Source organism: Sminthopsis crassicaudata, chromosome 3, assembly GCF_048593235.1.
Source record: "Sminthopsis crassicaudata isolate SCR6 chromosome 3, ASM4859323v1, whole genome shotgun sequence".
Classification (NCBI taxonomy): Eukaryota; Metazoa; Chordata; class Mammalia; order Dasyuromorphia; family Dasyuridae; genus Sminthopsis; species Sminthopsis crassicaudata.
In genome coordinates this window covers 577,171,224-577,197,615 of record NC_133619.1, presented here as the reverse complement: position 1 = coordinate 577,197,615, position 26,392 = coordinate 577,171,224, and the positions used below count along the sequence as shown (strand labels likewise).

Below are 26,392 nucleotides of genomic sequence, written 5' to 3'. Positions count from 1 at the left end.
TCCACTCAATTGGATTAGATTAAGTAGACATATTTGATGGTGGTTCCTATAGAGGTCAATCAGTTCTCTTTTTAAAGACAGAATTCTTAAAAATGCATAGTATAATAGGTACTTCTCATATTAAAATTTACCAATCAACATTGTTAATCAAATAGTTATATTAAAGTCATTAAGCAACATAATCCGTTTTATAAGCAGTTTCTCTCTAGCCATACTACTACTAATAATAGCTAGTATTTAACACTTTAATATTTGCAAAATACTTTACACATCGAGTCATTTGAGCTTCACAACAACTCTGCAAAGTAGGTTCTATTACCATTTTGACAGATGAGGAAATTGAGGCTGAGAGAGATTTACTGACTTGCTCAGGATCACTATTCAATAAATGTCAGAGATTGAATGTCAACTCAGGTCTTCCTGGCTTCAAGTCCAATGCTAAACATATTGTCCTATTTTACTGCCTCTTAAAATAGCAGCAACAACAAAACAAACAAACAAAAACAAAACCCAGAAGAAATAGAATATCCTAAAGAAAAAGATATGTTAAGTGAGACTTAAGGAAACTTTTAAAAAGTGAAAGATTTACAGAGGATTTCTAACTATCCTGGAGGCAGTGAAAAAAAGACCACCAAAGCTGAGGCCTAGAGTGCCAACTATCAGGAGTTGGGACTCCTCAAACTTATCTCTTATTTTAGATAGATTCTATTTTTTGATTCTCTGGCTCACTTCTCATTTTTATACTCCTTTCCCCACCACACCATGGTACCTTCATCTCCAGTCTGAATAGGAGTGGTTGGAAAAAGGCTAGATTCTCCTATCCTGAAGTAATAAGCTTTGTTGCAAAATGTCCTTGTGTTGTTGCTAATGCCCCTTCCCTTCAACTATTTTGGAAAAAAATTCCTAGTTATGGTTTTATTGTAACATAATGAAATGGGTAATTTACTGCCATTTATGAGTAATGTAAATGGGGGAGAGATCATAAAAGTAGTTATACTTTCAGACACATTTTAAGAGCATTTTATTAACATTTCAAAATATTACTTTAAATATTAAAGCAGATTTTATTCACTTCTCATGAAAAGTCATATTTGCAATGACATTTTAAAATGATTTCTCCCCTATCCTTGTAATTATTTACATTGGTTGTTAAAGCTATTTTCTTCACCTTCATGACAGAAGGGCCTGTTCAAGGCCATTTATAGGGAAATGTGAATGGTCAGTCTAGATTAAAATTTCATAATCTGTAATCCAGATATTGCTAAAAAGTCTGTGAATTTAGATGGAGAGAAAAAAATATTATATACCACCGTGTACTGTGTACTCAGTGCAAAGCTTAGTATTTAATAATAATCATAATAACTTATTTAATAGCATTTTCTATGTTCCAGACACTATGCTAAGTGTTTTACAAAAATTATCTAATTTATCCTCACAATGACTCTGAAAGGTAAGCACTATTATTATCCCCATTTTAAGATAAGGAAACTGAGGAAAACAGGTTAAGTTGACACTTAATAAATGCTTCTTGAAGAGCTGCCTGGATGTCCTGTTAATTAAAGTACTGTATACAAAATGGTCCTGGTAGTCTTATTTTTAAAGGGAAGGGACACCCACTCTGGTCAGGACTCATTGCTGTATGAATGTCAGTTACTTATTGTAGCTTTATCCTCATTATCTGGGAGCAGAAAACAGAGGAATTTAAATTTCAGCACTAATGCCAAAAGGAACCTCTCAGTGGTGAGAAGACTGCCCAGAAATGTGTGATGCTGTGATATAACCTAGAGCTTTAGATAAAAGTGCTAAGTCACTTCAGAATCGGTAGGACTCCACAGCTATGGATAAAGGGCTTCAGGGAATAGTTTGTGACATTTTCTCTTTCTCTCTATCTCAGTTATCTCCAGGTCCACTATATAGAATGTCAATCTTACTTCATGCAGCTGATACCCTGCAGTCAATTTTCAGGGTAGTTCTTTCCCATTTCCTTTCTAGTTTTGGTTTACTGCTGTTCTTAGGACCAATGGAGGCCTTAGGCTTTTTCATTCTTTCCTGCATTTCTCAAGGGAGGCTGCCTGCAATGTTCTGATTTTCAAATGAAGCAATGAAAAAAAAAGAAAAGAAAAGAAAAGAAAAGAAAAGAAAGAAAAGAAAATATAATGGGGAGGTAGATGTTATAAAATGTTATAAAATTTTCCAGCTTGATTCTTTTGCATATTATTTAGTAAAAACCTAGCTATTGCTTCACTGGATTGCTTTTACAATTTAGTGAAATGACAATAAAAATGACCAAGCTTAGCATTATCAAGCTGAGTATTTAGGATACAGCTTATGAAATACAGAATCTTTTCTCCAACCAAATAACACATAAACTTTTGAAGTCAAATCGACAATCTCTTAAATACCTTCCATCCACACTAGTCTATAATTTCATCTCTTGAAGACAACATTTTTGAGGTGAGCACAGGAATGGTGTATAACCTACATAAAGACTCTGTGAATCAAAGAATAGAGACGTATAACTGAAGGATTATTTCCCTGAATTTTTCCCCCCTTTCCACCCAGATCTGACTACTATAATAATATAATAATTATATTATTATAAAATCATGAAGTAGAAAGGGTAATAAATTTGAATAAATCCTTATCAAACATCTCTCTCTCTCTCTTTCTCTCTCTCTCTCTGTATCTATGCATCTATCTCTCCACTCACTTATTTATACATTTATTTGTTTGCTTATTTGTTGACTTTGAATCTTCAACATTTAAGATAATGCATTGTGCAAAGTAGACTCTTAAGAAGAAAGAATGACAAGTTCTTTGAATTCATTGGCATAATAGGTGAAGAAATTCCCTCCACAAAGGAGTCCTGCACTTTCTTTGCCACTTATGAGCTTCCTGTTCACCACATTACAGTAACTCTTTACTAATTCTATTTCTCAATAAGTTTTCCTTAAATTGTAAAATAATGGCTATGTTCTGCACTCCTCTCTGCTCCCCATAGCTATAATGAATTAGGCATTTCCATTCACCATCTTCAGTCCCCTAGTAATGAAACAATGCACATATCTCTGTGGGGTGGCTAGACAGATGTAGGTGTATAGCCTGAGGCCAAACAGCAAAGTGAACTCATTAGTTCCATGTGAAGATCAAACTCATACTCTGGGTTTTCTGTTGTCAAAGCTGTGTGTTAGATAGTACTGTTGTAAAACAATAGAAATTCAAATATTATTTTGTATCCTAATCTAAAAACCAGACAGATTGTGTTTTATGGCTAGTGACCTTTGGCCAAAAGCATTAATGTTGTGATGTGGTATATTCTAATTAAAAATTCTCTCCCTCAAATAGAGCCTGTTCTTTAGATTAATTAAAGTGAGAACACCTTATTATTTTGAACAAATAGATGCAGGCTTTTTATAGGTTCTGTAAGGAAAGAGAAAAAAAGTATATATAAAGTTGTTGAACACTAATAAAGGCTTATTTCTCCCCTGCTTCCTCTCCCTATACCCAAGGTAAAAGTAGATTATTCAGTTCACTGAGAAAATGATTATTTAGAGTGGAAAAAATAGAAATAGAGAAAAAAGTGAATTATCAATAGCCACATATTATGATGTGTTTATTGCCCCTACTTATTTACAACAGGTGCTAACAACAATCTCCTTCAGTTGGGGAGTTCATGATGGCTAGGTGAGAAACCATTCTGGATAATGAACTTCATTCAATAAAGGACTTAACATTAACTGAATCTTTCTCCTTTAAAACATTCCAACTCCCTTGGTTTCTAAAAAGGTCAACTTCAAATTGCAAACAGGCAGATACAGTTTCAACAGTGTCAGCTGTGACCCATAAATGAACAGATAAGCTTGACAATAATCACATTCTGGAGTACAGCCAAATTACCAATATTGAATTGTTGCCCATTATATCTTAAACCCTTGTCTAAGCTTGTAACGTGCCAGAGGAATAGCAGTTGGAAGTCAGGTCACTGCAAATAGAGAAGGTAGAAGAAATGACTGCAGTTACCCTTGACTCTTTTCCTAGTCAAGTCAGGGGGGATATGGATTTATGGGGCCACCATAGTAGGTAGCTGGCAGATTAACTAGTAGTGCAGAAATTAGGAACTATATAAATCTTGGAACCAAGGCTTTGGGCTACTAAGTATCTTAGATTAAATCCAAGAATTAGAAACATGGAAGGTATATTGGAAGGGACCTCAGAGGCCATCTAATACCATCCATATTTGAACCATAAGACTCTCCACAACATGCTTGATAAATGTAAAGATTGCCAGTGAAGGAGAACTCACTACTTTCTGAAGCAATCAATTTTACTCTGATTGTTTCGGGAGTAGAGAGGGGGAACTTTACACCATCACTACTCTGTAGCATAGCGATTTCACCATTTGCCTCTATAAAAATAGCATGAGATACATAAAGTGCATTGATAAAATTTAAAGCATTTCCTTTGAACAGCATTTCACTATTCTATTGATATAATGAACCTGTCCAAAAAGGTAATAAATTTAGCCAGGTAGGACCTGAAATACTGGATTAAAGTATGCTTTTGGAATCAAAAATTGTTTGAATTCTGTACTTTTTCCCCCTTCACATCATATTGGAGAGACTTGGAAAAGAAAACAGAAAAAATAAATGAACCAAAGTTATTTAAGTTGCCTCATTTTGAGCATCTTTAAAATAAAGGCATTACCTGAAAGATTGAAGAGAGAAAATGACCGATAAAATAGATAGATAGATAGGAAGAAAGAAAGAAAGAAAGAAAGAAAGAAAGAAAGAAAGAAAGAAAGAAAGAAAGAAAGAAAGAAAGAAAGAAAGAAAGAAAGAAAGAAAGAAAGAAAGAAAGAAAGAAAGAAAGAAAGAAAGAAAGAAAGAAAGAAAGAAAGAAAGAAAGAAAGAAAGAAAGAAAGAAAGAAAGAAAGAAAGAAAGAAAGAAATAGCAATGTCCTGTATACTAAGAGCGGTACCCAAAAATTGGGGAATAGCTGATTTGGATACTAAATAATGGCAGGGATGGTTTCAGTGAAACTTGGGAAGACCTATATGAAGTGATACAGGATGAAGTGAGAACAAATGTGAGAATAAGTTTTACACTAACACAGCTAAACCAAATAAATTTGAAAGCTTTCAGATGTTCATCAATCCATGACTAGCCTTAGTTCCAAAGAGAACTGATGAAGCAGCATATTGCATATTTCTCAGCAAAGAGGCAGGTGAAGGACTAAGAGTACAGAATGATCCATATCATTTAGATGTGAAGACAGCAATAATTAATTTTCTTGACTATATGTATTAGTTACAAAGTTTGTCTTTCTGTTTTTCAGTGTAGAGGGAGTTTAAGGGAGGAAAAAACAAAATTAATATAATAAAAATCTGGCCTTGATGTCCAGTCAATCCTAAATCTATGACACCATGAACTTGGAAAAGACTGAGGGTGACAAAAATCTGCATGAAGATATCTGAAAGTCCTTAGAGAAATTTGAGAGAAGGATAACTCTGCTTATGTTGTTTATTTTATGTGGGACTAGGGAGACCTCCTGGAGAGAGATAAAAAGAAATGTGATTAGTATTTGGTGAAGACTAGGCAAGAGCTGAGAGTTAGAGAACAACAAGAAATACAAATTTGTCAGCTGACTTGGTATGCTTTTATTTAATTTCAAATGCATTCATAAGATACCAGAAACACACAAACTTTTTTTTCCAAATAAAATATAAAATTTGAATTATGATTGACTCTTGAGGACCTATAGTGTTTGTAGCTAGTACCTAACATTAGTTTCAAGTTCTTATTGACACAACCCACCTTCTCTGCTTAGTGTGTTCATACTTAGTCTGTCCAAGAATATCCCAGTGACTCCCTGATCTATCAGTGGGAAAACTGAATTTTTTTGAACCCAGGAATAATTTACTCTTACTACAATTGGTCCAGCATTCTATCTTGTTCAGTACCTTTTTGGATTTCAACCACATTATTACAGTTTGGAGTTTTTGCAAATCTGATAATCATAATAGGTAATCCTGAAAATCTCTATGAATAAAACTATTAAGTTAAAAGAACATCTGTGATAAGTAAAACATTTTAATATTATTAGTCTTTAACATCTTATCAGAAATGTATCATTAGCATTTTTTTTTCAGAATTTGGTTAAACACATCACAAAAGAGCTTTACAAAGTGCCAACCTAGGAAGAGGGATCACATTTTAGAATGCTATATATATATCTTTATAATTTTGCCCAGGATTAACCTCACAGTCCTAGAACCCTATAATCAATTGTAAGTGTTTTTTTTTTAAATCTTTAAGAACAAATAAAATGTTGATAATATTATCTATAACCCTATATATATTATTATATGCACCACTCCTTGCCTTCACTAACATGTATAATTGTAAGTTGATTATATTTCCCTTTGTTGCTTTCAGATTGCCTTCCTTTTCTTATCATTGTTTTGCCTCCTTTAACTTCTTATTCAACAAAGTGTTTTCTTCTTCAACTTGCATTTCTCTCTTTTCTTTTCAACCTTAAAAAAACTTTTTCATAGTTAAGGAATGATAAAATAATTATACAACTGAAGTTATTTTTCCTGATGGAATTTGATTGATGAGAAGGATTGCAAAGTCCAGATGCACTGAAATCTGACCTTGGAAGATAACATGGAATAAATTCATATTTATTTAGCAGCCTCCACCTTTACAATGCTATCATGATGGAGGGAAATAGAAACTGGCCAGAGTTTCTCAAGAGACCTCTCCTAACTATGGGATGCCTATTCAAATTCACCTATCAAATTAATGTTACCAACTAAGTGGTTGAAAAATTAATGAGCTTATAAAAATGTCATGATATCATTGATGTATAGATATCTAGATTGAAAACGATAATTTGCTATGCTAAAAGAAAGTCTAACTATGAGTCTATAAAACAACTACAGGGAAAAAATTAAAAATCTCAAAAACTATTTCCCAAAATTAATTTATATTAATCTTATATGTGTGAAACAATTTTTATTGCGATCAAAGGATTGTATAGATATTGTTACATTCATTATACTCAGAAACCTGATAAAAGGGAAATTAGCAGGTAGATGAGATTATACCTTTTTCATAAAAGAGGTATATGAGACACAAGGAAACAAGATAACCTACCAAAAGAAGTTGAGGTAGCTAATTTATAAATTTAGGCCTCTGAATTCCTTGTGGCAATTCCTAGAAATTCATATGAAAGGGCATTTAGGTGTCACAGGGAATAGAGCACCAGGCTCAGAGTCAGGAAGACTTTTCTGAGTTCAAATATAGCCTCAGAAATTAATTAGCTATATTATCCTAACTAAGCATTTTACTTCTCTTCTTTGCTCAGTTCCCTCATTTATAAAATGATTTTTTAGAAAGAAATAGCATACCTCTCAGATCTTTGCCAAGACTCCCAGACATGTCTTAATGAATGAAAATCTCCCCCCTCTCTTTCCTTCTCTCCCTTCCTCCCTCCTTCTTCCTCCTTCTCTCTCTCCGTCCCTCTTTCTCTTCTCTCTGTCTCTGAATACACGCATACACACACATACACACACACACATGTTACTGTGATCTATGCTGAAGAATGTTTAAAATCAAAACAGTTCCTGCTGTCAAGGAGCTTACATCTATCTATGTTATACAACATGGGCAAAATTAAATTCCAAGTATAAACAAGGCATTCACTGACTCTTTTAGGATATCAAGAAAGGTTTTATAAAGGAAATACCACATGCATTGCTCTTTAAAGGAAGGGGGCATTCTAAGAGGGGGAGGTGAGTTAAATCTGTACAGAGGTAGAGGGATAAGGAAGAGAATGGCATGCATAAGGAACCAACTAGGCCAGTTTATTTATGAGTAAAAGAGAGTAATGAGTTTGGCAACAGAGCTGTAACCAAACTGTGAAAGATTCTAAATGACAAATAGAGGTTGAATGTTGAAAAACCTCAAAAGAGAATCTGGAGGATGGTGAATGTGTTGGTCATTACCTGGATGTTTGATTGAGGCCTCAAGATAATGCCATGGGAGAATCATCAGAAAAATCCTGGCAACACTTAGCCAGGAGAAAATTTAGTGAGGGTGAGAGGGGTTGGATCATGAAAGCTGTTTTTAAGTAATTGAAAGGATTAGACATGGTCTACTTGGCTTTAGAAGGCAGAAATAGAAGCAATGATTGTACATTGTAGAAAAGCAAATTTAGGCTTTGCATAAGGAAAACTTCCTAATGATTAGAACTATTCAAAAATAGAATAGGTCGATTTAGGAGATTGTGGATTACCCTTCCACTGGAGTTCTCAAAGCAAATGTTTGATGATTTCTTATTGGGTTTTATATAGAGGACAGTTTTGTTCAGATACAGAATGGTCTAGATCGTCCCTTCTAATGCTATATTATTCTATCATATTTTTATAAACATTCAATTCTCCATCTCTCTAATTACCTTAAATACAGTTTTATAGCTGCATCCTCATTTATTATGTATCTAATATGGTTCAAAGCAAATGCAGTAATTTTGCAAAATTGCTGGGCAATTGAAAACCCTATGATATTGCTGCTAGCAATAGAAGCAATGTACTTAGATCACAGGGGTAGGTATCACCTGGAAAACTTATGTTATCATAGTATCTGTTATCACTGTTTAAGCAATAAACCTTCTTACAAGAGAGTAGGAGGATGATAGAAGTATTTATTGAGGCAGTTGAATGTTTAATGGGCTTGCCATCCATAAAAACAAAGCAGGTTCAATTGGTTCCTTAGAGGTGTTTTAAAGCAAGAAAGGAGATTCTTTTTTACACAACTGAAAGATATGAGGTAATGATATTAACATTCTTTATTCTTACCCCTATTGTTCCAAAACTTTCTGGTTTTCGTCTCATTTTTTTCTTGCACAGATGTGTCCAAATCCACTTAAGAAGGTACCAGAGAGACTTGGGACTCGGGATGACATTGAAGGGAGTAGGCAGAGTACCCCCTTCTTCAAAATAACTCATCCATAATTTTGTCCGAGCAAATTTCCATTCAATGTCTGCATGATCCTAAAGAAAAGAACATGACAATGTCTGACTAGCTTCCTAATTGCCAGAACAAAGTTTGCACCATACTTCACGGTCACTAATTCCAATTGATGGTGAGTTTTCACTCTAATCTTCATCGTCCCTCTCTCTCCTTACCAAAGGGAGACATGCTTCTTCCTGAGAACTACATTATGCTTTTGTTAGTCTCGGCTTAAAAAAGATACAACTAATTAAATCTCTTTCCTTCCTATTATTCAGTATTAAATGATTGGCAGTGATAAGGTATCACATGAAGAAAAGCAGCATTACCATTCAATGGAGAAATAGTCTGCATCAAATTTAGATAACTTTGGGGTGGGACTTAGGGAAATTATACATGATAAATTATATCTATCTATCTACCAAATTATTATTATTCTTTATAGAAATAAAACCTATTACTGTTACATTTTGCATGGGAATCAATTCTCTAATTTTAGAGAGATTTCAGTATACTAAGAATATTATAGCTCCTTTTTGGTTCAAGGCTTCTCTAACTAAGAGATATTTAACAAAGTCCTGGCCAATTAATCCTGTATAAAATCATGTCCAGAAGCAGTACTGGAGCACATGGGCCTGAGGCTTTAGTCTTCCTTAAATATTGTACATACAACTTTTCAATTAATATTAGATTTCCCATAGTCAAAGGCTCATGCTTTCAGTCACCTCATCTTTTACCTTAGGTAGAATAAATCTGAATTAAGCTGACATTTTAGAAGTAGCAAAAAGATTAGATCATGTTGAAAAATTAAAGTACTAAGTATTTTTATTGTTGTTTGGTCACTTAAGTTATGTCAGACTTTTTGTGACCCCATTTGGATATATTTTGGCAAAGATACAGGAGTAATTTGCCATTTCCTTCTCCAGATCATTTTGTAAATGAGGAAATTAAAGCAAACAGGGTTAAATGACTTAACTAGCATCACATAGCCAGTGAGTATCTGAAGTCATATTTGAACTCAGAAACATGAATCCTCCTGACTCCAGATCCTGTGCTCTATCAGATGTGCCATCTAGCTACCCAGTACCAGGCAGACTTTTATTTTGATAAGTGTTGGATTTTGTGAATGTAATGGTATAATGAGCTCCCCATGAGGAAAGTCCTTCTACCACCAAACTTCAACACTTGCTCTATAAGTTATAATTTTGAGAGCTGTTTGAGGCACATAGGGTTTAAGTAACTTGTTCAGAGTCAGCATATATCTAAGGTAGAATTTTAACTCGAGTCTTCCTAACTTTGAGATTAGTTCTTTATCTAATATTATTTTGTTATGCTGCACCTTTACAAAATGTATTCCAGAGACTCATTCAGATAATTTATCATTGAATTTAATTTAAGATGTAGTTTTTAGACTCTAAGATAATACTATGCTTCATTGTCACAATGATGTTCCTCCCAAAGATATTATGATTTATTGATGAAAATAGTCTATTATATTACTGTCATCTAATTAAATAATAATGCAGAAATCAGGCTCATTTGTTTTTCTTGAAAAATAATAATGATCATTGCCACTATAAACCTATTTCTGTAATGGGAAAATTGAGCAATTAGGACTAGGTACTAAAATAATTCTCAGATTTGTCCTTTTTGATAGGTTATACACAACATGTGCAATAGTTCCTGCCTAATTCCCATCCAACATGTGGATGTTTGGAGTTCAGATTTCCTCCAACTGTTCATCCGATGCCTGGCAGAACACTTTGAATTTTTTTCTTTTGTATTTATTTTTTCCTGATTTGAGATGAACAAGGTGGGAGTTTCCAGATAACCAATGACAACTGGAGATCCAGAGAAGTTATCAGAGATGCCTCTCACCATCAAATAAAATTGGTATTTATTTCTGTCCCTTGGGTTACCAGCAAGGCATGATTTTAATACAGCTCATGGGGAATAAGGACATTATTTTGCTTTTCTTCTAATTACTTTCCTTTACATTCCTGAATTAAAGACTATGGTAGTGGCTACAAGAAGGTAAAATGAATAAATAAAAAAAGGGGGAGGGTTAAGATGGAGGTGATGGCAAGCTTCCTGGTTGTTTATATCTTCTCTTTTTATTTCAATTCCTCTCTATATCATATTGTGTTTCTCTCTGACCATCCTTACTAGGAGGTAAATAGGTATGAGGAAAGAAAAAAGTGATTATTTCTGAACTTATTGTCTAATTTCTCAGTTAAGATAGAGGCAGAAAGATGGGTATAGTGAATTGTTATCATAGGTGGAGAATCCTGTAAGTTCTAAACTCTAATTTCAGTAGTAGTAGTAGTAGTAGTAGTAGTAGTAGTAGTAGTAGTAGTAGTAGTAGTAGTAGTAGTAGTAATAGTAGTTGGAAGAATATTAACAGCTATAATTTATAAAGCACTTTAAATTTTGTAAAATGCTTTGCATATATTCTCATGACTCCCTATTTCCAGGATCTTCTCTTCCTCTAAGGAATGGCATTTCAGTTTGGAAAGGGATTTGCTCATTATTCAGCATCAGGACATACATTATTGTATAATTTTATTTTCTGTATAAACTAATTTTGTAGCTTGCTGGATCAACATATTTTTGGCAGGTGGGATGGCTTCTCTGCATAAACTGTGAAAATTAAGGAAGTTCTAAGCTTCTTCCTTTTTTTCCCTTCTGACAAACAGAACTTGGATTTTGGAAATATAAGCTACCTAAAGGAACATGATACAGTTATTTAGATCATCAATATAATAAGGTATTATCCAGCCTCCCAATTATTCAGGGAAGATAGTGTTCTGAAAAATCTTTTATATCAGAAGTAAGTCAAAAAGTCTAGTAAATCCTACTACTTGAGATATTGTATAATATTACCACTCTCTTAGAGGTCTAGAAATCAATTCCTAGATAGGATTTATTCACATAGGTTTGTTTTTTTTTTTTTTTTTTTTTTTTTTTTTCAGGATTTCATCTGTGATAGGTAGAGTATGGAAACCATTTTGTCTTCCCAAATATCATTCAGAATTGACTTTTTCTTCAAATAATTTTATCATCAATATACAGGTAAAAGAATGGGAATGACATTGACATTCCATTGAAATTATGTGCATAAGACAATTTGGCAACTTGTGAATTAGATATTCAGAATTCATTGTATTTGTGAAATACTACTTTATAAGATAAAATATATTTGAAACAGAAGGAATTAATTGTTTTCTTTTTCTACTGAGATCTTTTGTTCACATGTGCACATTAATTTAGTGGAAAAATCTTACTTTGCTATGCTATACAGAAGTGCTATGACCTTGAAATTGTAGGTTATGTCTGCTCTGCCTTTCTATATTATCTTCTCTTATTAGAATTTAACCTCTTTGAGAGCAAGAAACCCTTTGCTCTTGTATTTGTATCTTTAGTTTTTGGGGCATGGTAGGCATTTAAATTATTTTGATTCATTCATTCATATAAGAGAGAAAAAGAAAATAAGTTGTAGAATGATGAATTCTTTAACAGAAAGAAAAATAAAAAGTGAACGAAATGCAAAAAAAAAAATAGATTTGTTCTTACAAAATTCTATAGTTTCACTTTGTCTTCTTAAACTGGTTATTCCTGAAAGTTATTTCCCAAAATTTTTTATGGAACAAGGGAATACTCAAAAAGGAGAACATTTCAGACAAATATTAAATTTAAAGAAAAGAATTTAACTTACCGCAATGAGTTGGTAAGAATTATTCATCATAGCTATAAGCATGTTAAGTAGTACAACAAGAGAGATGACATTGTATGTTCCAAACATCGTAGCCCCCACAAATTCTGTAAATTCATGCTGTGCTTTGACATTGGTCACATACAGATTAATGAGCCCAAATATGGACCAAAATAGAGACTGAAGTGTCTCAAATAATCTAGGAAAGATGAGAAATCAAGAATTATTAATTGGAACATCTTAAGAATAATATAAAATACATATTTTCTTTCTTTCTCTTCCTCCCCACTCCATATCCACATGCTTTCCAGAAGAGTGATTCTAATTCTTCTGTAGATTAAACTAGTCCCCAGTAGTAAAGCTTGGAGAATATTACAAACTCATCTAGTAATGTTTGAAAAAAATGATTAGCTATATAGTTATAGATTTGAAGAAATCAAGTTTATTACTTTTAAATAATTTCTCTATTTTTACTATTTCTCTCTATAACTATATAGCTATGTTCTCTCTCTCTCTTTCTGTATGTTTTTATTTCTCTCTGATTCTTTCTCTGTCTCTGTCTCTCTGTCTCATCTTTTCCTCTCTCTTTTAGATTATTAAAAATCGTGTTGCTTCTCATTTCCTATACATGTAAGATAAGACATGAATAAAAGTCTTAGTTTAGAAATCAGAACATAAACAATTATTAATCACTTTTAATACTTCAAGTGATTTTTTAAAAAATGATTCTACATAGTGGTGGGGTGTGATGGATAGTGAGGATAACCCAGGTTTATGTTTCATTTAGGACACATATTGGGTGTGTAATGTGGGTAAATCCCTTTCTAACCTGTCATAATCATGTCAAACTCTCTAATTCTTTAAGTTGTTGCAAGTAGACTCTGGTCTGTACCAGTAGACTATAGTTCCTCATGTGGGATCTCATTGCATATCAAACAAAAACACATAAATAAAAGATGTTTACGAACTTTGTGACTTTGTAAAGAACACATATTCCCAAATAAGTTCCTATCCAATTGAAAAAGGAAATACATGGAGGCAGAATCAAGATTGCAAAGAGTATCTTCATCTTCCCTCAGAATGAATGCTAAATCAAGCATCTGAATGAATTTTGGAGTAAAAAAGCCAAAATTCTGAGTATAATAATTTTCCAGCTTAAGATATCTTGGAAGCAGTTTCAGGAAAGGTTTAAGTTGGGCATTGATGTATTCAGTTCAGCACAGAATGGCTAAGGAAAAGTAGCTGGAGGCTCTTAGCCAAAGTATAGGAAACTTGCCTACTCTCTCTTGATTCAGAAAACCAGTTGATCAACAGACCATTGGTGAGACACCAAAGGCAAATACAGAAGGCAAATTGTGAGTCCTGAATCCCAGTATAACAGGGTAGATTTGAACATCCAGCACAATGAGAAAACCTGTAGCACCACCTGTCCCAGCACAATCAGTGAGAAGACCCTGTCCTAGGGGAAAAGAAGCTTAGAACAATCACCCCTGTGCCCTAGGAGCAGAGTTCAACTTTTTAAAATGAGCAAAAGGCAAAAATAACTGTGACCATACAGAGCTAATATGGGGATAGATAAGATCAGAACACAAACCCAGAAAAGGTCCCAAAAGGCAAACCGCCTTTAGGGGAAGCTTGGTCCTAGTCTCAAAAGTCTCTCTTAGAAGAAGTCCAAAGGGGTCTTAAAAGAGAAAGAGTAGAAAAATGGGGGAAAACAAAAGTTATGCAGGAGAATTATAAAAGTTTTTTTGGGGGAGAAAGCCAAAAACTTGGAAAAAGAAACAGAAATTGACTGAAGAAAACAACTATTTAAAAAATAAATTTGGCAAAATAAAAATAAAATTATACTGAAGAAAGCCACTTTAAAAAAATAAATTTGGAATTGGAATTTGGGATGGAAAAAGAAAACAACTTAAAAATGGAATTGTCAAAGTGAAAAAAAAACAGTATTATAGAAGCAATTGATAATTTTATCAAAAAGAATGACAATAATGAGACAACCTATGAAAACTTACAGCATTCAGCCAAATCAGTTCTTCAATTTTATATGTCTAGATAATTATATGAATAAAGTAGAAAAAATAAAAGATTGATAAATTGAGCATGCAACAAAAAAGCTAAGGGAAATAAAAACAAATTAAAAAACCCTAATTACCAAATTAGAAATTCTGAAAAATAAGAGAGAGAAATAAAATTGAAAGTTAAAAAAATATTGAACTAATAAACAACTAAAGGTTTGCTTTATGAAAAAAAATCAACAAAATAGGTTGGTTTGGTTAATTTGATTAGAAAAAAGAAAAGAAGAAAACCAAATTACCAGAATAAAAATTGAAAAGGTTGAACTTACCACCAATGAAGAGGAAATTAAAGCAATAATTAGAACCTATTTTTGCCTAATTATCTGATAATCTAAGGGAAATGGATGAATATTTACATACAAATATATGGATTGCCCAGATTAACAGATGAAGAAAATATAACACTTAAATAGTCCCATTTTAGAAAAAGAAATTCAACAGACCATTAATCACCTCCTTAAGGATGAACATACTATCTTCAAAGCCCAATAATCTCCTGCCTCAACAATGGTTTAGATTTCTATATGATTCACAAAGCATATATGAGATCACAGATTTAGAGCTGGAGGGGACTTTAAAGGTTCCATTTTTCAAATGAAAAAGTGAGGTCTAAGAGGCTAAGTAACTTGTAAGGGCCACACAGCTGGCAAAAGTTTGAGTTGGAATTTGAACCCAGCCCCAGATTTAGCACTCTAGTATGCCTCACATTAACCTCTTGTAGGAGGGGGATATTTTTAGCATCCCAGTTTATTGATGGATTAAGAGGTAAACTGATTTGTTAAAAGGCACACAACTGGTGTCAGAAAAAAGAATTATATTTGTGTTTCCTGATTTTAAGGAGTCTTATATAAGAATGTGTAAAGGACTTAAACTCTTAAAAGGTGTGCTTGAATCAGACAACCCAGCATTTAAGGCTAATTACCTATTTGATATGAGACAATGAATCTATTAGCATATGTTTGGAAAAATGGCCCTTCTCACAGTTCAGTGCTTACTCAATGTTTGGTGTATACAGATAATAGGCAAGGATTAGAGGATGAGGAAAAGAAAACTGAACTTCATTTTGCAGGGGGACCAGGAGAAGAGAGGTTGGTGGCAAGCTTGTGACAGTTTGACTGTCTCCTTCACTTCTCCTCCTGAAGACTAAGGACTTTTGCTTATCCTGACTCCAGCTATTCCTGAGGCCTCCAGGGAGCTAGTCCAGACGTTACAAGAATGACTCTCAAGATTGGAAAGACTAAGAATTATTATTTTTGCCAAATTGATGATTCATGAGAGCAAGTAAATCTTAACTGGATTAAAATGTCTAATGATTTAGTTATTGTTGCCTTTTAGCAATTCTAGGGTAAATTTAATCCAGTGTACTATGTTTAGGACTTTATTATCTGAGGAAGGTTCAGCTTCAAAAAGGCAAATCTGATCCTTGGAAATGAACTAGGTTTAATAATCACTGTGTAAAAATAATGGAATAATTTGGACAATAATTGTCTCCTCATCTTTACTATTGTATCCTTAATCTCCTTTGCCAAATCTGTTTTCTCACTGTTAATTCACAAATTCAAATCTTCAACCTGTGTTTCTCCAAAATATAACAGTTCAGAAGGGGATAGATAAATAAAATATGTTGCCTACTAAATCTTCCATAATCCAACTGATGTAAGTATTTTAGTAAATGACTTCTAAATGTCAAATGAAAGCAATGCTACTAAATAAATGTTTTTGTGTTATGATTGGGAAGTATTTATTTACTCATACCTAAAGCATTCCCATCTGTCACATCAGCAATATTTAGAAGCCTTCTGCAAAACATTCATTTAGATTTTTAAATTTGAAGCAAAAAAGAGAAACTAAATTCAAATTTCACAATTATGGCCTTAATTTATGTTTTCTTCCTGAGATGTTCTCTCATTTGTCACTGTCTTCTAACAATATGAATCACTCTTTAGATTTGTATATCATCTCATAGATCTTAGTGAAATTTAGCAGATTCTTGAATTATTTCTTTTCATCTTGGTGTTAAGAACCAGACATTTTGTCAAATCAAACTCTCTCTCTCTTCCTCATTTAGTTAAGATTTCAATATTCTAGCTTTCCATCATCCTTTGAACTTGTGTCATTCACAAATTAATTGAATTGATCAATGTCTATTAGCTAAGGAATCAAAATAAAATAATATGGAATGTGAAATTAGTTTCATAGAAACTACTTTCCTAAGATTGTGTTCAGATAAGAAAAGGACATTCCCCCCAACAAGGTCATAATTTTCATTCAACAACTGATATCTCTTGTTTGAAGAATATTCCATGATATCTACGGAAAAATTTAAGGAGATATTTTTCCTCTTACTAGGATAGCATTCTATTATCTCTTGGAGAAACTATTTCCTAAAGTGTTTTAACATTTTTGATCAAATTAATATTAAAGTAAATAACAAAAATAATAATTTACTGGATGTTCTTTATAAAAAAAGAAATAGAGCACATATAATGACATTAAAAAGATGAAATGCACATTAACAATATCCTTGGTTCTGTGATAATTTACACTTTTGTAACCTTAACATCAGGAATAGTCTTCTTTACCAATTAATCATTATGGTTTGGGATATAAGCATTTCCCAAAACCCTCTTCTCTCTCTACCAGGGGTCCTCAAACTTTTTAAATAGGGGGCTAGTTCATTGTCCCTCAGACTGTTGGAGGGCTGGACTATAGTAAAAACAAAAATTCATACTCTGTCTCTGCCCCTCAGCTCATTTGCCATAACCCCACAGGCCGCATAAACGTCCTCAGTGGGGTGCATATGGCCCACGGGCCATAATTTGAGAACCCCTGCATCTACACTCTCCTTCTTGGTAGTTACATCATCTTCCATAGATTTAATAATCATCTCTGTGCCAGTGACTCATGGATTTATATATCTAACCTCAGTTTTTTTTTGTGAGTGTCAATCCCACAACATTGGTTGCCTATTGGACATTTCAAATTGGATGTCCTTGAAACATCTAGAATTCAACATATCTAAGACAAAAATATCTATCTTTCCTCCCTAAACTCATCTCACTGTGAAATTGCATATTTCTTCCAAAACACTACTTTTCTGCCAGGCTCCTCATACCTTTGGTTGCTTGTTTTCATTTACTACAAATATCCTATCAGTTCTCAAATCTTTCTGTTTTTAAGTCTACATTTCTCATGTATGTATCCCACCTCCTCATACAACTAAATATCACTGCAGAAGTCTTGGGTTTATATATTATTTTAAGGTTTGAAAGTGTTTTACATGTTATTTAATTTGATTTTTGCTACAGCTCTATGAAATAGGTGCCAATTTTTTTATTAATAGTTTTTATTTATCAGATATATACATGGGTAATTTTACAACATTGACAATTGCCAAACCTTTTGTTCCAATTTTTCCCTTCCTCCCCCCCCAGATGGCAGGTTGACCAATACATGTTAAATATGTTAAGGTATAAATTAAATACAATATATGTATACATGTCCAAACAGTTGTTTTGTTGTACTAAAAGAATTGCACTTTGAAATAGTGTACAATTAGCCTGTGAAGGAAATCCAAAATGCAGGCGGACAAAAATAGAGTGATTGGGAGTTCTATGTAGTGGCTCATAGTCATCTCCCAGAGTTCTTTTGCTGGGTGTAGCTGGTTCAGTTCATTATTTCTCTATTGGATAGGTGCTCTTTTTACCTTTATTTTACAGATATGGAAACTAAGGCACATGGAAGTTAAAATGACTTACTTAGGGCCATATCATATTTGAACACAGGTCTTTTTGATTTTAGGTCCAAAGCTCTTTGAAGTATACTAAAATTCAAGCCCCCAGTGCTTCTAAACTAATCTATAAACTATTGCAATGGCCTCTTAATTTATCTTCCTGCATCATCTTCCCCATCTTCATTCTTTCCTTCATAGTGCTACCAAAGTGATATTCCTTAAACAGAAACCTGGTCATCAATTAATCAAGCAGTCATTTATTAGGCACTTACTATATGCCAAGTGTTCTTGTGGGCATTGGGGATATTAATGAAATAATTTTTACTCCCTCTGTCTCTCTTACTCAGTAAAGTGTGTAGAAGCTTCTTATTGCCTTTAAGAAAAAACTATAAAATTCTCTATCTGGCTTTTCAGTCCCTTCACAATCTGATTCTATCCTCTTTGTTCATTACTTCTCTTTGTGTACATGTCTGTGCCTTTGCACAGATGAAGATCTATACCTTGAAATTCCTTCTTCCTCATCTTCCCCTAATAGGATCTTTCTTCCTTCAAGATATAGTTGAAGCACCACCACTTTCTACTTAATATTTTTCCTGATTCTTCCAATTGCTTATGCCCTCTAAACTACCCTGTAATGAAATAATTTAAACTTTTCTTTATTTACTCTTTATATACTTAATTATTATATATAATGTATGTCTTTTCCATTACAGTGCTAGATTCTTAGAGGTATTTTTTTATTTCTTGTATTTTTATCTCTAGTTGTCTAGTACAGTTGTTAGCATAGATTATATGCTTATTATATGCTTCTTGATTGAGAGAGTGATTATTATACAGTTTTGCATGTAAGGAAAGTAACTCTTACAGTATCCAAGTACTTTCAACCAGGAAGGTATATTCATCCTCATGGTCTTATCCAGACTCTAGTTATTTAGAATTGTGGATAGAATAAATATAATAATTTATTTCCTTTGGTGGTCTTCAGTTCTCCTTAAGATGCCATTGAAATATCCATGGAAGCAGTGGGGAATATAGGTTGATATACATAGAAACATTCACAACAATTAAAAGGAATAGTTAATAATGGAATACAATATAATTTAAGATGGAGACAGAAAGAAAAATTATCTAAGTCTGTGGATATTTAGTGTAGGAGACCTAAGGGCCTCACTGTATATTATATTAAAACATTTGATATGAAGCTTAACAATTTTAACATGACTTTATTGTTTTTTTTTTCATTATACTAAGATGAATAAGGTACAGAAGTAGGTGATGCATTTTAAATAAGTACCTAGAAAATGAATAATATTAGAAATTCAGGCAAGAGAGTATATAGATAGCCAACTCTGCTGCAAAAATGAGTGAATAATAGGTATAGTTAATACATAAACTTTCAGAATGACAAGAGGACATCAGAAGAAATCTCTGAGGCATTTAAGTGGTGCAGGAATAGTGTGCTGGATCTAGAATCAGAATAAAAAGAGTGATTTCAAATATCGGCTTAGATATTTGCTAGCTGTGCAATCCTATGCAAGTCACTTAACCTCTGTTTGCCACAGTTTTCTCCTCTGTAAAATAAAGATAATAATAGTACCTCCACATCACACACTCTCTCATCACACACTCCTCACAGAAATGGTAAGGATTAAATGAAATCATATAAAGCACTAGCACAGTGCTGGCAATCATATTTCTCCCCAACAATAACAATGCACAATGATTGTGTATTAAGGGATTACTGTCTGCATTAGAATAAAGACTACCCAATTCAGTGAAATCAAGGGTCCTTGAGAACTAAAATATGAATGAATTATTTTTGGGGGAGGGGAATAGTGGCACAATTCTTATGCAGAAAGAGAGTATTGAGTTACAAAAAAGTTTTTAAAATCTTGAGCACATATTTTCCCTGTGTTAAATTATTTTGTTTCATCAATAACTATGCAATATCATATTTGAAGTTCCTTCATTCTCAAACTACCCTTTGATTCCAAAGCTCTCTAATAATTAAAAAGATAAAACATTTAAGTTTTATGAGATGATATTAAAAAAGTCATAGTGGTCTTTAAAATAATATATAGACATGTATTATTTTTTTAATATGTGTGTGTAAAACCAAGAAATATTATTGGGCTCATTATATTAAATTATATATGTGATAACTATATTAATAAATATAAATATATTAAATTATATATATATGTATATATATATATATATATAACTTAATATTATAAGCCCAATAACATTGTTTTTCTATATCAAGCCAATTAAAAATTCTTCTAATAGTGGCATTACACTTATGTACTACTTTATAGTTGTGAAATATTTTCACAACTGTCATTTCACAATAGCCCTATAAAGACAACAGGACAGAATCTATTCCTGTTTTTTTTTTAATTTTTAATTTTTAATTTTTTTTAATTTTTAGAAGAGATGAAACAAAGTTTAAGCAAATTGCTTATTGCCATTCAGTCTGCATATGGTATAACATGAACCTCTGTTCAGATGCACATCCTGACTTTTCATTCCCATTCTGTTACAGCTGCTATCGATTTCTTAATTTCCAGAAATGACACCGTACCAACAATACACCCAGCTACCTGCCAAAAGAAATATCTGAGCAACTTACGTGGAAAAGGCATTGTTCTGTTTCTCACACCGTATTCCTTTGCAATTTGATACTTTTGTTTCTTCATAATAGAAGTACAGCTGATTCAAGCCATTTGCAAAAGCTAGCAATACCAGACAGTAAATGAACAGAAACTTCAAAATGTCTAGTAGCATTCTTCCGAGAGAGATCTGTAGAGGTCCCAGGTGAGAATTGGCTGTAAACAGTGAGATCAGGCGTAGGGAACTGAAGATATTTGCAATAGCAAATAAAGCCTCTGCCACCAAAGTGGGATGCCACATATCCCATGATTCTCGGGGGTTATGTGCACTATACTGGAGAGAACAGAAAAGAAAACAGGGAGTAAACTATATCTACACAGTATATAAAAATAGATAAATGTTGCATGTAAAAATAAGCTTTGTGGTATTTCTATTTTAGAATCTCCAAAGCAATTTTTTATTTTTAAGACTTCCTCCAACTTTGCAGTGATATTGATCTATTAATCTGAATTGAAATAAAATAGTGTCTAATTAATTTAGTGCCATGCTGCAATCTGGATAAAGCATCTCATAGTAGTTTGTACTCACTTGATTGTGGCATTGGTATTTTTGTTCATTTGTAAATTGCATTTATCCCCTTAACACTCTGAGATTATGATATTGGTGGTATCTCATTTATTATAAGCATGACTACAGATTTTGGTTAATAGTGATGGCCTAAGGGGATGCGGCATTGATGGGAACATACATGTGGGTTTGTGCGTATAAAATATCCTTTATTATCTCTCATGACTACAAAGGTCAGACTTGCCATCTGAAAACAAAAATAATTTTTACTTTTTTTCTCCCTTTTGTATTTTGTATCAAAGACGACACTAAAGTTGTTAAACTTTATCTCAGATAAAATTCAGAACTTGTTTGATAATTCTTTTTGCTTTCAATACACAGTGTATCATTTTGTATATTTGTTTGCAGTTTTCATTTTGACAAACAAGCACTATTCCTTGGAACTATTAAAAAGCATTTATTTGTTTAATTATTTTTGGTTAGCTAAAAAGGGCTATTCTCTATTTCATTTCTTGCTTAACTTTAATTACTGTTTGAATGTTGCCTCAGTCAAACTAAAACCTGTTTAAAGACCTTAGCTTAAAAAATTAAGGTTCCCCAGTCCATCTAGAGCCATCTCTAATCATTCTGCTCTATATCTTGCCACTGGACCCAGAAGACTCTGGAGGAGAAAATAAAGCTTGTGACTTTGCACAGCCCTTTCTCACTTAAACCCAATTCATTTGAATGTCATGGCATTACCTGTCTGATGCCATGGTAGACAAACAACAATATACACATATACATTTATAGTGAACTGATGAAGAGAAAAGATAGTAGAACCAGTAGCAAAATGAACATGGACTATAATACTGTGCTTTAGAACAACATTAAAAATTGCTGCTCAGATTTCAGATTCGTTGCAATCAGATTTATCACCAATCTTATTCCCAGGGAACAGATGATGAAACATATCGTCCTCTAGGTAGATAGGTGGGGAACTAGAGATATGGAATATTGAATATGTTATGGAAAGATTTTTTTGGTTTATTTCTTGTGGGAAAGGGGTCTCAGAATGGACATATATTAGAAAATGGTTGTGGTGTCAAAAAAGGCATCAATAATTATGTGGACCAGGCATAACCAAGTCCTAAACAATCCTGTTTGAATACAGTGATTTGTAAGGATGGTACTCATTATCAACTTCCATTTTCTATTCCTCAAACCTCTGGGCATCTTTAAGTAACTTCTGAGATATTAATGAGCAAATCTTTTAGATAGGTCTGGTACTTGATCTGCCAGGTACATTCCATCTGCCTCTTCCTTTATCCCTCTGAGCTATCTCTCCCTTTGACACTTCCCCTCCTCTACTGAGAAAACCCCCAAGGTTGTATTTTCCCTATTAAAGATGTACCCATGATGAAGATGTTTGCTAAACCTTTTTCAGGACTAGGTCCATTATAAAGTGCGCTCTCTCTCTCTCTCTCTCTCTCTCTCTCTCTCTCTCTCTCTCTCTCTCTCTCTCTCTCTCTCTCTCTCTCTCTCTCTTTCTCTCTCTCTCTCTCTCTCTCTCTCTCTCTCTCATATATATATATATATATATATACATGTATATATATATATATATGGGAAGGCACTATAAGTAGGGATATATAGATATAGATATAGATATAGATAGATAGATAGATAGATAGATAGGAAAAGATTCTATTAGTCTGCTACACTCTTCCATACATTTAGACGTTGATCAGTGGCATATTCTGGCTTCATAGCATATTCCTTTAATGGATTCTTTCAAACTCCTTTATTTTATCCTTCCTTGGTACTCTATTGCTCTCCCAAATCTATTTCACATTTGCCACTCATGGTGCCTATTTTACCTCTTCATTTTGTCTGCAATCTCTTGTCCTAAAGAAACCTACCTTTTAGCAAAGAGAATCATCATTGTGAATTTTGTTACATATTTATTTCAAACTAGGAATTGCTATCATGATCTAATATTTGAACTTAATAATGATGTGACAGCACACAAGTAATAAACCTAGTGAATTGTTGAATGAGTTACATAATTCTTCAAATGAGTTGATTTCTCTGTAGGCATCATGGCTGGAGTGCGTTTGTCTGGGAACTCTTCAAGTGAGTAGAATTTGTGGCTAGTGCAGTTTTGTCTTTTTTGTAAAGGCTGAATTGCAAAATGACTAAAAAAGCAGCAGTACATTGTCAAATTAAGAGCAAAGTCAGAAGTGGGTTTGGTTTCTGAAATTGATAACAAAGTTACGATCAGAAAAGAACAGTGAAGAAAGAAAATACTCATTTCTGCTATACCCTTTAGCTAAAATTGTTTCTTTTAATAAAGAACACCAATCTATTTCACTATTAGAAAATGAGGGAGTGGAGATAGGTAGAGACTAGGATAAGCACTAGAGAAGACATTAGATTGTGTTCTTGCTTCCAATTGTCATTTAAAAACAACATATCCAGGTAATAGGATTTTTGTTTGTAGTGAGGTCAGAATGAACACAGATCCATTTTCAGATCATCTTGTAATTTTTTTTTTGTACATTTTCCAGCAGATGCTGTTGCCAATATTAGCCAATTAATTTTTACTAAAGCTGGTAAATAGTGGTAGCTACCATGTTAGCAACAGAGAATCTGAGAGAGAGAGAGAGAGAGAGAGAGAGAGAGAGAGAGAGAGAGAGAGAGAGAGAGAGAGAGAGAGAGAAAGAGAGAGAATGAGAATATACCTCTGATGCTAACAAATATGTAGGGGAAGCTGGCTCCTCAACATGTCTGATTTTCAGCTTATTTCCCAAGAGACTCTGAGGAATTTCCTCCTGGGTAAAATTAGGGTATCTTTTCTTGGTTGAATAATATTTCATTTCAGTCTTATCTAAAATTATTGTTTATTTTATATTCTAATCTGTAGTACTTTTATGAATACTATTTGTTATTTTCTTGGATCAATTTTACTCATTTGCAATTTACAATGCTATTGTGTGTACCTACCATTTGGTGAAAAGTAATCAAGGTAAAAACTAAGGCAATAATTTTTTAAGGGATCACAATCAGGGAAGCTAATAGCATCCCCCACTTTGAAGTTATTTTCTGGTAGCCCCATTTTAAGAGAAGAATATGAAAACCAGTCCCATCTCATAATCCTTTCTCTTAGTTTTCTCAAGATAGGAATTGATCTCCTTTGAAGAAAAATTGGTAAAATTCCAGAGATATATATCCTTGCCTCTTCATGTATCATACTTAGATAATTCAGGTGGGCATGTATAACAAACAGATAGAACTCACTTTTATACATGTTTGGACCATGGTTGTCTAAACAATCAAAATTTCTACCCAGTTTTCTTTCTTGTATTCCAAGGATAAAATTTCTTCTGCTCATAAAATCTCATTTCTATGACATCCCACCCCTAGCTTCCTGAAAAAAATGAAACACATCAAAAAACTGACCTCTTTTTGTTTTGCTTCATAGTCATTCACATCAACCAAGTATATACCTGTTCTGAGACTTATTGCTCTTCATTTCTGAGATTCTCTGTCAAAAAAAACTGGAGCTCTTTCTCTCTTCATTCTCTCATCTTATTGTTAGTTAAGCAGTCTGCCCAACTGCTTTCTTTAGAAAGGGGAAAGAGTTTTCAGTTTTTCAGTTTTCATTTGGTGCTAGCTTCTTCCCTCAGGTACTTTGCAGATCCAGCACTGGCTCCTCTCCAGGTACATGTCTGGCCTATATCCATATTTGGCATAATTGTATATTTTCTATTATGCAGAAACAACTCCTTTTTAAAAACATGTCCCAGGAGATTCCTTTCCCCAAGCAAATAAGGGGCTTATTCAACTTCTCTTGATTCATATCCACTATATTATTGTTTTGCTATTTTTCAGTCATTTTCAGTTATATCTGACTCAAGACTTCATTTGGGGTTTTCTTGGCAAAAATACTAGTTTGCCATTTTCTTTTCCAGGTCATTTTACAAATGAGGAAATGAAGGCAAACATGGTTAAGTACTTTGATCCAGTAAGTGTCTGAGACCAGATAGTCATACTGACTGCAGGTCAGAACTCTACCCACTGTGCCACCTACCTGCTCCTTGGAGTTTCTTACATAGTATTTCTCTCAAGTTACATAATAATTAACATTATTAGCATCTTCCAGTTTAAATTTTTAAAAAAAATTTAACTTCATCTTTTTTCTCTCCTCTCCCAATTCATTCATTCTAATTTAAATATGTTGATATAGATTCTTTTAGACAAATTAGCCCAACTCTTGCCTCTTTAATATGAGCTATTTATTTATGTATTTGTAATATAAGTTATTTATATCCTTACAGCTTCTTTAAGCAATTAACAACAGCAACAACAGTAATAGTTATAATTTATATTAAGCTTTAATATTTACAAAATGATTTATAAATATTTTGTTTTATCCTCAAAACAACACTGGACTATTAGTGCTATCATTAGCCCCATTCCAGATGAACAAACTGAGCTAGGCAAAGGTTAAGTGGCTTTTCATATATTTGAAATTCTTATATTAATTGGAACTTGGCCTGTAACACAAAGGACTGGTTTCTCTGTGGGGGTCTTTTTAAATAATAATCATTATGATTTGATTTCTTGCCCCCTCCAAGATTTCTTCTGGGTACAGTAGAATTGGGTTTGTGGTTTTCTCTGTGTACAAATGCT

At 33.3% G+C, this 26,392-nt stretch overlaps 1 protein-coding gene across 5 annotated transcripts in view; it reads right to left on the bottom strand.

The window, feature by feature from the left end:
* The window catches only part of TRPC4 (transient receptor potential cation channel subfamily C member 4), a 251,004-nt gene that overhangs the window by 11,702 nt on the left and 212,910 nt on the right, over positions 1-26,392 (bottom strand). For all 5 annotated transcript variants that reach the window (XM_074304858.1, XM_074304860.1, XM_074304859.1 and 2 more), the window contains 3 exons: positions 21,171-21,484; positions 12,731-12,926; positions 8,862-9,056 (listed from right to left, as the gene is read on the bottom strand). In XM_074304858.1, coding sequence (XP_074160959.1) covers positions 8,862-9,056; positions 12,731-12,926; positions 21,171-21,484 — 705 coding nt within the window. The remainder of the gene's footprint in view (positions 1-8,861; positions 9,057-12,730; positions 12,927-21,170; positions 21,485-26,392) is intronic.